The 12,466-nt window shown below is 47.2% G+C and overlaps 1 protein-coding gene across 6 annotated transcripts in view; it reads right to left on the bottom strand.

Annotated features, from left to right (window-relative positions):
- Positions 1 to 12,466, bottom strand: part of Loxl2 (lysyl oxidase like 2) — an 89,104-nt gene that overhangs the window by 37,470 nt on the left and 39,168 nt on the right. For all 6 annotated transcript variants that reach the window (XM_042285080.2, XM_076545275.1, XM_016004951.3 and 3 more), the window contains one exon: positions 9,395 to 9,570. In XM_042285080.2, the coding sequence (XP_042141014.1) occupies positions 9,395 to 9,570 (176 nt within the window). The remainder of the gene's footprint in view (positions 1 to 9,394; positions 9,571 to 12,466) is intronic.

Below are 12,466 nucleotides of genomic sequence, written 5' to 3'. Positions count from 1 at the left end.
TATTACATTCTCCACGGAGCACCCTCTCTACATATCTCTTCAGTGTTTATGAAAATCTATTTGAATGAGTGTGTACATGTGTCCATGCATGTTTGCTGCCAAGTGTGTGAAAGCCAGGTTGTTGCCTGGTATCTTCAGACTCCATCTTACTTTTGGGGGACAGAGTCTCTCACTGAACCTGAAACTTGCTGATTTAGCTATAACATCTGGCCAGCAAGATCCAGGGACTCTTTCTGTCTCTACCGCCCAGCATGGAATTATAAACATGGGTTGCCATGTCTTTTTTTTTTTTTTAATGTGGGTGCTGGGGATCAAGCCTGGGTCTTCACACTTGTGAGGCAAGTACCTGCTGGCTGAGCCATCTCTCCAGCATGCCTCAAATGTCTCACCCACTTAGTTTTGACTTTCTTTTTACAATTCTTCCCGCATCTGTTTCTGATGCCCTCATGTAGTCCTTGGCTTATACTGACCACTCTGTATTGATTTCTCCCTTTCCATGTGATTTTTATCACCCAACTGGATCACAGATGTGCCTCATTCTTTCACAGGTCTGGTGGTAGAGGCCTGTGATCCTAATACTCAGGAGACTGAGGCAGGGCGATTGTAAGTTCAAGGCCTGTTTGGGTTTTAAAGAGAGTTCAAAGCCAGCCTGAGCAACTGACCCTGTCTAAAGAGGAAAATTTTAACAAGGGGAGGAGGAGGAGGAGGAGGAGGAGGAGGAGGAGGAGGAGGAGGAGGAGGAGGAGGAGGAGGAGGAGGCTACTGCCGCAGTAGCCAGGCATGTAGTTTAGAGATACAGCACTTGCTTAGCATGTATGAGGCCCTCCATAGTAGCAAACAAACAGAAAAACATTTCTTGAATTAGTCAATGGTAGTTTTTTAAAAAATGTAACAAGGGAGTAAGTTAGCTAAGTAAATATGTTGGGCACTAAAACCAAGAAAATTGTTAGACTCTCTTTCGTCTTTGTCTAATGCAAAATAAACAGTCAGGCAGTCCTTGCCTCTTATCACAACACAACACTTCTTATGGGACCTGTGGACAGACACAGAGGACACCTGCTCCTCTGGTCCCTCATCTCCTCTTCTCTTAAGATCCTACACACAGGGATAGGGAGATGGTTCAGTAAAGTGCCCCTGGGAAAGCATAAGGACCCCAGTTTAATTCCCAGAACACGAAAAAACACATGCTACGAGCCCAGTGTTGAGGAGGTGGAGACAGGGAGAAATGGCCAGACAGCCCAGCCTAACCAGCAAGCCCCACATGAGAGACTCTGTCTCAAAAAACAGGGTGGACAGTGGCTGATGGGGTGCAACATCTGAGGTTGTCCTCTATCCTCCACATGTATGTACACACACATGTACATGCATGCACGCACGCGTGCACACACACCCCTTCATTCCCTTCCCCTCCCAGGATCTGACACACAGTTACCGAGCTGAATTACCCCACAAAATCTGACCCTCAGCACAGGCTTATGTAGATGGGGGAGGTGAGTACTGTCTGTGAATGCTTCTAGACATTTCACAGTAGAAGAATCTGCCTAGAGTATAATTATCCAATGCTCATGATCAAAACAGAAATTCAGAGGTTAAGAAGTTGACAGTAACACTAGAGAATGTTACTGAACACTGACTTCTGACTGGGACAGTGGAACAAAGGGAAAGAAGAAAGGTGCTTCCATGGCATCTTTTTTTCTATCTGTCTGTCTTTCTATCCATCTGTCTGTCTGTCTATCTATTTTGAGGCAGGATCTCTCTTGCTATGTGGGTCAGGCTGGTCTTGAACTCACCATCCTGCTTCAGCTCACTGGGGATTATAGGTGTGCACTACCCTGCCCGGTTCCATTTCTGTGATTTCCTTTCTTTCTCTTTGTGCAGTGCTGGGACTTGAACCTAGGGGCTCAGACCTGCTAAGCAAATGCTTCACCACCAACCTACATCTTTAGTCTTCTTTTTAATTCTCATTATGAATCAGGGTGTCACTAAGTTGCCTAGGCCAGCTTTTGACTCACCCTGTAGCCCAAGACGACTTTAAACTTGCAATCCTCCTACCTCGACCTGCCAAGCAGCTGGGATCCAAGGCCTGTACCACCCGGCCCTGCTCATTTCTGTGGTTTCCACTCTTCAGCTCTGCTCTGGACTGCACTGGTGGTGAGGAGGGCGTAGCGGGAACGGTGTAGAGAGCTGAACTCATACTGACGCCACTGGAGGAACAAGCCGGCTGTCTGTCCGGACCGCCTATAAATCAGGAGCTCTGCACTGCTGCTGGAAAACGCTTTCATTTTCCAGCCTGGAAGAATGTGAGCAGGTAACAGAGGCTCCTTCAGAGTCTAGGCCAGCCCTGCTGTGGGCAGGAAGCCGGCGAGACACCTGCTCCAGCCACCAACCCCTTCTGGCCCAGCAGCTTCTCTGGCCTTGCCTGGCTTCCGAGGCCACAGACTCAGCAAGTCCTAGGTCGGGCCAGACTGTACACTACATTATGCCTTTGATTGTACATAGCAATCATCACCATGACAACAAAACGAGTCCTGAAACCGTCTTTCTCCACTGCTAGACGGTAAGGTCACCAAGGGCAAGACTATCCATCCATCATTCCCTTTCATCCTGGTGCCCTGCCTAGGGCTCAGTGAAGACACACACGGAGAATGAATGAGCCGATCCCCCTTACAATAGCCTCATGAGGATGGAGGGAGAGATTCAGAGTTCATTTTCCAGCGTGGCTTTTTGTACCTGAACTCTAGGGCAGGTGGCAGAGCCAGCTTGGACTCCACTAGTCCTGCCATACTCACGGCACTAGACTACCACCCTACAGGCACGGAGAACAGGGCTACATGCCCAGAGTGGGGATGGCTTTCTCCCACCCAGCTTAGCCCATTCCCAGATGTAAGCTTCCCACCCACCTCCCCCAGTAATCTCTTCTCTAGACCACCATTCAATGTAGCAGTCCAATCCACCATGTTCGAGGGCGGAGCATACGCTGTTCATGTGTTCATTCCATCTAAAGCAGAGTACCATGCTTGCACACTCGAACAAGCGCAGTGCTATTTATCTGTTGCTCCATCACACGGCTCTTTCTAATGGTACCTATGCTCTGCAAAGGGCTACATGGACAACCAGCCAGAACGGACTTTCCAGATTTGCTGGGATCTGTGCAATTTCAAATATTTGGTTCTGTCTGCCACATAAACACTCTTTGCAGCTCTGCAGACATAGTGACCTATTTTCGGTTGAGAAAACAAGGTACCTTAGCTTATTCTCTTGTGTACCTTATGGTGGCCAATAGCCCCGGCTACATAGAGGTTCTCAGTGAACAGAGCACAGACTATGAACACAGAGGAAGGCCCTATACATCTTCCTAGGCATTCTTCCAGAGTGGTGGGAAAGGAAGGTACCCCAGAGAGCCACATCCCATTCCCCAAAGCTCAGCCAGTCAGAGGATGTTCCACTCAGCCTTTCTCACTCCTCTCCTAAGAGGAAGGCACTCAATGTCATTGTCACGTTTTCTCTTTCACAGGAGGGGTCATTCAGCTCTCCTGCAGCTAGCTGGGGAGTCTCATTTATATGGAATCGTCCAAACTATGCCCAGATGGAAACGGACCCTTTTGTAAACCACCCAGCACACTCTGTCCCTCTGCATGGTGCTGGGAAGTGCCCACTGTGCTGGGAGTCTCTCTAGAGACCTTGCCCTGGGCCTCCAGATGCAGGCAGATAAGGCTGTGGCTGGGAGGGAGACTTGGAAAACATCTGGCAGTGACAGTGACTAATAAAAACCTGGATTCTGCCCAGTCCCTGTGCTTAAAAGAAACTAGGCTTTTTCAGGCCCTGCCACCCATCTTTCCAGAAGAATGGGAGCCTGTAGAGTGGGGGGATATAAAATGGCCTTCTCCTGGCTCTGCAGCATCCCTCTGTTGACCCCCTCAGGATATCCTGGGCTACCTACCGTTTCAGTTATGACACTGAGGCTCAGGGAATCCCTCACAGAATAGGCATCATCCCTGGGGGTTGCTAGTCCATCCTGCTCACTTAGATCCCACCACTCCCAGTTTTATGTGGTGCTGGGGATCGAACCCTGGGCTTTGTGTGTACTAGGCAAGCCTTCTACCAGCCGAGCTACATCTCCAACCCCTTATTTGCTTTTTGCAAAAGAGCCCTTAAGAAATGAGTCGAGAAGGCAGACTCACACATTTCCTGACCTAAGAGGCCCCAGCAGAAGCCTTGTAGGAGCAAGCATGTGGCCTAGGAATTTGCACCAGCTGCAGGGTTGCTCCGAAGGACATCTGGATTTGTAATCTCTCTTTATCTAATGCTTTTTCCACCCACCACAGACAGGAAACAGAGTGTCCAGGTTTAAGACGCTTTAAGGCCCAGGGAGGTTTTGCTGGCCGCCCTGTTTTCTGGATTTAAAAATATTTGTATTGCACATGTCAGCTTTTTGTTCCTGCAAATGTTTTATTTAAAAAAAAAATGTTTTAATGACTGACCCAAGATTCATTTGTCTCTATATTCAGCCACATGGATGTTTTGTAGTGTGTTATCAGGTGATCCGAGAGGAGTCGGCCACTCTAGACACAGTCCCAAATCTGCCTCCACAAGACTAGAACCCAGGCTCTCAGCTATCAGATCTGACACTGAGGGTCAACAGCAAAAGGAGAAGGTACAGTCTACATTAGAAAGAACAGACACCTGTTCAGTGAGTTTCTGTAGTCAAAAGGTTGTAGAGTCATTCATTGCCCCAGGGAATGTCTAGAGTGCATGCAGAGGTCTAGAAGGCAGCTAGTGCAAGTGAAATTCTACCAGTTGCTCCTGGCTTAATGACTCATGCCTCCAGAATCCTTGAGACAAATGAATTAAGTTGGTGAGTCATTAATAGTGACCAACAATGTATCATCTATCATAAGTATTTGATAGTCTACAAAGATTTCTCACCAAAATCATCTGATTCTTTTCCCCTGCAGAGTGCTTAGAACTACCCTTGTCAATGACAGAGAGGTTGCTACTACCATGGCTACTGACTGTTGTCTAGTGCCCTGGTTGCATTTTTCAGGAGCCTTGGCATCAAACCTGTAGACTCCTGCTTGGCAGAGTCTTTCTTGTGAGGAAGGAGTTATTTTCCCACCCCTGGGAAGAGATTTAGTGTTGAAAAGTTCCAAAGATGCCTCAAGCAGACAGAGAGGTCTGAGGAAGGCAATTAAGTGAGATATTATTAGTCACTTTTCTAACTTAAGAAGTAGGATTGATTTTCTAACCCTAACTGTAACCTTAAACACAAACTCTAACCCTAACCCCTAACCCTAACCCAAACCCTAACCCAAACCCTAACCCTAACCCTAACCCTTAAACCCTAACCCAGCGCTAACCCTGAGTTCTTAGGGTGGGGTTAGCAAATCCTAGTTCTAAGAACTAGGCATGCTTCTGGCATTCATTGCTTAGAAGATTTGGTCCAAACTGGTACAGTCTTCTTCCATTCTCTTCTTAGGGATACCCGGAGCACTCTCATGGAGATGTAAGCCCATGGGGGTCATCTGTAAAACTGTGATCCGCCCTGATCTCCAAACAATTGGTGAAGATGCAAAGTCAATACCTAGCTCCAAGGTCAAGGTTGTGAGGGGCAGAGAAGAGGCCAGGAGTGGGCCTGAGAGGACAACACACATACTACTTGGCATCACATCTCTATACACCTGTGACACACATACTCCTCAGTGATGCCTATTAGGCTGGTAGGTGCCTCTAACATGAGAGGAATGCCTTTCCATAGCTTCTGGGGGACAAGGGAGCTTAGAGTTCGGCAATCACCCAATCCCACTCCCTTCTCCATGTAGGAAGCTAATTGCAATGCTTTTGGCAGAAGGGCATACAGTTTCTGCCTGAACTCCTCCAACAGGAAGAAGCTCACTGCACACACTCAGGCAGACGGGTCTGTGGCGGGACTCTGCCTCGGCTGGAGCCTGGATCCCATTCATCACCTGCCTCTCTGTCTTAGCTTTCTCTAGGAGCTGGAATAAATGATAAACATTTGTCTCCATGGTAGCACTCCAAATATTTGAAAAGAACCAACAGTGCCTCCCCCAGTATCTCTTCTTGACAGAAAAAAAAAATCTTCATTCCCTCATAGGATATGGTTTCCAGACTTGCCTCTGTCCCGTGGGCCCTTCCTGTGGGTGACCTAGTTAAGAGATGGACCCAGAACCGAACCAGTGACACAGAAAGTCTATCTGTGCTGCAGTTCGCAGTCACCGCGAAAGTAGACAGATGGCACTACTGACTTACAATGAGCTTTTGGTCAGTCAGCATTTGCAGAGATTTAAAAAACAAACAAACAATGCCTTTCACTCACTCCCCCTGTGACCGCACTCATGTGCCGGATTTCTTTTCCTTACAGACTTGGATATTGGACTGTATAGTCAAAATCCCTTTGACCCCCAAATATAACACACCTTACATTTTGAGTAGATCACTGTCATATTTGGAACCTATTATTTCAAGCTGAGGCAGTTTTCCTAAATCTTCATTTCGTAATTTTATATTCTAGCAGTTCCTCCAAGTTTGATATCTTTCAATATTTTTTTTCCAGTCTACATTTTTTGTTCCCAGGCAGATTCCTCAGGCAGGATGCAGAGACAGGAACAGAGGCATGGGGCCCACCACTTGAGACCATTTGCTGTGTTCACACAAAACTAGTCATCAGCAGATCATCTAGGGCATCCTTAGTGTCCAGCAATACCTCTATTTCCACCAAAGCTATGTCTCATTCACCCACCCACAATGACTTAATAGGGGCCATTTCTTTAGCCAAAAGGAATGCTTCCATGACTTCAGCTATTGACAGGAGGCATTTTGGAGAAACTTCCCAGCATCCCACAGGCATCCCGTGTAGGTGGTCTGGGCAGCTCTTGGTCAGACCAGAGCTATGGGTAAGTATGAGCTGTAACCATGAAACCCAGCATCCAGGAATCTTCTTGCAACTCAAGGGCTCTCCTTAGGCATCTTGAATCTAGGGCCAACATGACCTACTTTCAGTGGGTATGGAAGGGAGGTCCCAGGAGACAGCTCATTCACTGAAGGTTCCTGTGTGTCTGTGGCTGGACAAGGAAGCCTCACCCTGGCTCGTGTCACCACGCTGGTCTGCCCAAAGGAGGCCTTTCAGGAAAATGTGCAGTTCAAAGCCTGTGCCTGTCATCCAGCCTTTCACAACAGATGTCTACTCTGCAGCCCTCTGGGAGGCTGTAACTTCACCAGGATCGGTGCGCTTGGCTTTGGCATGATGCTCCAGCTTTCCTCATGACACACACTTGGTCTCTGCGGCAACTAAGGATGGTATTTTCTCTCTGGTGGGAGTCCTCAGATCATGGTGGATACAATTTCCCCCCAACAAACGTCAAAGCTGAGCACTATGTTGCTCCTCATCTTGGACTCTCAGCACTTCCAGAAAAAGAAAGTTCTTCCCAGCATTTTTTTCCCCCAGATTGTCTAAGTCTATTCCATTTCACTGGGGTTCTGCTTTGGATGTAACATGTTTATGGCTGGGATCGATCTCAGTTGGTAGAATGGCTAACACCCTGAAGCCCTGGGGTTGGCTTTCCAGCACCATATAAACCCAATATGGTAGTGCATGCCTGGGACCCTAACACCAGGAGATGGAGGTAGGAGAATGAGAAACTGAAGGTCATCATTCTTGGCTACATATCGAGTTTTACATCAATTCGAAATACCTGAGATCCAGCTCCCACCCCAGTTAAGTTAAATAAATAAATACATGAATAAACTATGTCACAGCTTAACTCCCCTTCATATGCTAAACACTGTAACTAGCACACCGTAGGAGGTCAGTGAACATTTGCCTGTGGAAGTGCTGCTCAGAGTCCCTTTTCCAGGATTGTTTATTATTATTATTGTTATTATGTTGTTGTTGCTATTTTACTAGTAGGAGATGAATCTTAATCTCTCACAACCCCACATCGGCTGGTATTTTGGTCTTTTTTTCCTTCTATTTGCACCATTAACATCTTCTTAGCCACAGAGCCCAGACTTTTCTTCTCTCAGCACTCCGAGTAGAGCTTTTAGCCAAGTGCCAAGGCCACCGAAAATGCCATACATAAGCTCAGAGTCTGCTGAGGCAGGGCAATGCCATGAAGGAATGAATGTCTGCTCTGTGTGCTTCTCTTCACAGTATAGCTTAATAGTTGATCTTGGGTGTATTTCTGCCTAAGGGAACAGTAATCTCTGGTATGCATTGCTTGGGAGAAGGAAATTCAGGAGTGGGAAATTTGTTCACAAGTGGTACACAGAGTTCTTTGTGTCAGATGCAACAATGATTAAGATGTAGCTTCTGGGGCTAGAGAGATGGTTCAGAGGTTAGGAGCATTGGCTACTCTTCTAAAGGTCCTGAGTTCAATGCCTAGCAACCACACGGTGGCTCACAGGCATCCATAATGAGATCTAGTGTTCTCCTCTGGCATACAGGCAGAACACTGTATACATAATAAATAAATAAAATTAAAAAAAGATGTAGCTTCTGTCTTCCAGGAGATTCTGGTCTCATCAGAGAGCAGAGACACATACAAGTGGGTACTGTTTCCTAAGAGGATATAGAGTGGGCGTGGGAAGTTCTGGAACACTGGGTTGCACAAGCCCATTCTCTTCCATGTCAGTTCCATGGAAAAACAAAAGTTTGGTTACTGGTATTCCATCCCTGAACTGCACGGTCTCCATGACACTCTTGTTATCATGAATGAATGACCATGTTTGAAGACAATGACTAGAAGTGGCCTCACACTCTAGCCAAGGGGAGAATGGGAACTCACTCATGCTTCATGCAGGCTGGACCAGGTCCCAGTGTGTACTGTGTGCTGTGTGCTCTCGGAGCGCAGGAGAGAGGAGCAGGGCCGTGGGAGTCACAGAAGGATAATGTCTAGGGCACAGTCTGGGGACGTCTCCTGGAGCCTAAATAGGGGCGATTTCAAGTCTCTTCTCTTTCTAAGATGGCTCGGCAGTTAAGAGCACTTGTTGCTCTTCCAGAAGACTGAGTCAATCCCCAGCCCCTACATGGTCACTCACAACCCTCTGCAACCCCAGTTCCAGGGGATCCAGTGCTCTCCTCTGGCCCCCTTGAGCACCAGGTACACATGTGGTACACAGACATACATGCAAGCAAAACACCCGTACACATGATATCCATGCTCCAGAAATCCTTCAACTTGTCCTTGTATCAAATCTAGCTGGTATTGATCCCCATATATACCCAGTATTCAACAAGCAGGCAAGACATGTCATACGCAAAAAAAAAGAGAGAATACATTCAAGTGAAGACACTATTGAGAGCCTGTGGAGGCTGAGTATACACAGGTTCCAGATTCCACGTGCACAACAGCATAAAAGGAAAAAGCATAGCGTTTACCTCTATTTGGTTGATCAGTGAATTGTCAAATTTGAACCCAGGAATCCTCTTGTCACTGCACACCACACCAACGTCTTCTGTGTGCTTGCAGTCAGTGACACCCCAGCCATTGGAGGAGCAGGCTGCCAGGGTCGCCTCTTTGCCAGTGCAGTGGATATTGTCCAACCAGATGGGTCCTGCGGGAAGTAGAGGAGAGAAAGGAAAGATCCTGTCAGTGCAGCTCCAGGTGGCAAGGATGCTAGCTCCTTACATGGAATTCTCCCCAAATTTGGCGGTGTGTGTAGCCATCAATTTTTTTTTTCTTATGTAAGGTTGTCACACCTAATCTTGGAGCACTGGGATTCCCTTGCCAGGACAGGCAGCTGATGTGATCTGAGGAGGTCGTGGTTTGAAAACAGTTTAGGACAGAAATTAGATTTAATCCTGAAAGTTGTGTGGCCTATCATACCTTTCTCAGTGTGTGAGAAAATACCTGAGAGAGGCATAAAGGGAGAAAGGTTTACTTTGGCTCGTGGTTTACGAAGGGATGCAGTCGATCACAGTGGGGAGGCATGACATCGGGAAGTGAGGTGGCTGGTCATACTGTGTCCCCCAGTCAGGAAGCAGAGAGAGGTGAGTTCAGGTGCTCAGCTGGCTTCCTGGTTTTTCTTTATATTTAGTTTAGGACCCTCGATGGTACCACCCACACTCGGGGTGGGTCTTCCTTCCTCAGTTAAATTTCTATGGAAACATCATGATAGGCACACCCAGAGGTGAGTCTCCTAGGAGATTTCAAATCTAGTCACCTTGACAATGAAGTTTAGTTTTACTTATCATTATTCCTGTGTATGTGTACATGATGTGTGTGGGGAGCGGGGCATATGAGACAGTGAGAAAGTGTAGAGGTCAGAGAGCAATTTTGTAGAGTTGGATCTCTCCTTCCATGGTTACGAGCCTCAGGGATCCAGTTCAAGAGACCTCTACCCACTGTGCTTCTTCACGAGTCTGACAATGAAATTTAAACAATCTGAGCGGTACAGAAGAACAGGGCCTTATGTGGGGAACAGAGGGAGCCCTGGGTGAATGGGTAAGGAGCTGTCTAATTTACTTTTCAATGGTTGTTACAAAACACCGTGTCCAAGGCAACTTTAAAAAGAAGGTGTTTTATTTAGGGCTCATGGATCCAGAGGGTTGGAGTCCACGCCTATCATGGTAAGAGCATGGCAGCATATAGGAAGGCATGGTCCTGGAGTCGTAGCTGACAGATCACATCTAGAGATACAACCATGAGGCAGGGAGAGTGAACTGGAGTACAAGGCCACACCTCCCAATTCTTCACAAACAATCTCTTACCAAACAGTTCCACTAACTGGGGACAAATGTATGAGCCTATTGGGGGCAGGGGAACAAACCACCACAGAGCAGATGAAGTCTTGAGTGAATGTGTATTACTGACAAGGATGAAAACCCCATGGGAACTGGCAAAGCCTTTCTTTGGTCTCTGTGTGGCTGTTGATGGTATGTACAAAACCTGGTAACCAGGCCTTCTTTCTGCTTCTTTCTCCAGGATGATTGCAGTCTGAGACTCACTGCTCTCCCACAGAGACCTCCTGCTAAGACTGGCTAATTCTTCCTTCTGGCCTATACAGAACGCAGGAGCAGAAGTTCTGAATTGTTGCTGTAGCTGCGGCCCCTTCATAGAACCAGCACGGCCCACCCAACCCCAGCCTTCCTGTACCTGTGTGTGTGTGTGTGTGTGTGTGTGTGTGTGTGTGTGTGTGTATGTGCATGAGTGTGTCTGTCTGTTTGTCTATAAGTCTTCTGTCTTTTCTTCATTCTTTTGTTACTCCAATCAGGTTTCCCAGACCAAGCCATGCCAGAGGCAGTAGGTTTTGGAGACTAAACTGGGTTCGAATTCTCGTTCAGTCTCTTATAGCTTAGAACCCCAGGTCAAAGCCCCTTTCCTACCAGTAAAATGGAGACAGCAAGTCAGACAAGGGGAGACAAAAACTTGTGAGCTGTCGAGGTGTGGGATGACTCGAGATAGCTCATTGCCTCTCTATAGTGACTTGAAAATGGGGACAATGATGAGAGTCTGGGTGTTAGTTACACCTACAACACAGGTCAACCTCACCTGACTCTGCATGTGGGGCCACTCACGGTAAAGCTCATCTGCTCAGGCTGGAGAGATGGCTCAGTGGTTAAGAGCACTGGCTGCTCTTCCAGAGGACTTGGGTTCAAGTCCCAGCACCCGCATGGCATCTCACAACTGTCTCTAACTCCAAGATCTGACACCCTCACATAAACGTACATGCAGGCAAAGCACCAATGTAAAAAAAAAATAAAGATAAATAAATTTTATGCACACACACACACACACACACACACACACACAAAGTTGAGTTTTATTTATCATTATTCCTATGTATGTGTACATGATGTGGGGGTGTATATAGAGCTCATCTGCTCTATAATCAAGGGTTTGCTGTTTAACCGCACATCCACATACATTACCACCTTGACTTTACCATTCCTTGGGGAGACCTACGTGACACCATTGCTCTCTCTTCACAGACACAGAGCCTGGCTCAGATAGGTCTGGGCACCAAGTCATAGCCTATGGGTCAGTTCTCCAATTAGTGCCTTCTCAATTCCTCTTTTTCACTATACCTGGTTCAGGGACAGGCCATTACACGCAGCCACCATTACACATACAGCAAGGTCACTGTGGAACGTGGCTTTCTTTGTGTTAGTAGAAAATTCTATGTGCAAAGCACTAGAAGGTTAACCATGAGATGCTGTCTCATGCCATTGGGGTGGTGGTGTGGCTTGGGTGTGAGACGTCCTTGGCAGGCTCCTGTATTTGATCCCTAGCTGATGGGACTGCTTTAGAAGGTTGGGAAAGGTTTTGGAGGTGGGGCCTTGATGGAAGGAAGTGAGTCACTGGGGGAGGGCCTTAACATTTCATAGTGTGACCACACACTTCCTGTCAGTTTGCTGCTTTCTGTCTGTCAAGATACGAGGGAAGTAAACCAGATTGGTAGTGCATGTCTTTAATCCCAGCACTTTGGAGGCAGAAGCATGCAGATCTCT

This window comes from Peromyscus maniculatus, chromosome 9 (genome assembly GCF_049852395.1).
Source record: "Peromyscus maniculatus bairdii isolate BWxNUB_F1_BW_parent chromosome 9, HU_Pman_BW_mat_3.1, whole genome shotgun sequence".
NCBI lineage: Eukaryota > Metazoa > Chordata > Mammalia > Rodentia > Cricetidae > Peromyscus > Peromyscus maniculatus.
This window is presented reverse-complemented; position numbering and strand designations above follow the sequence as displayed.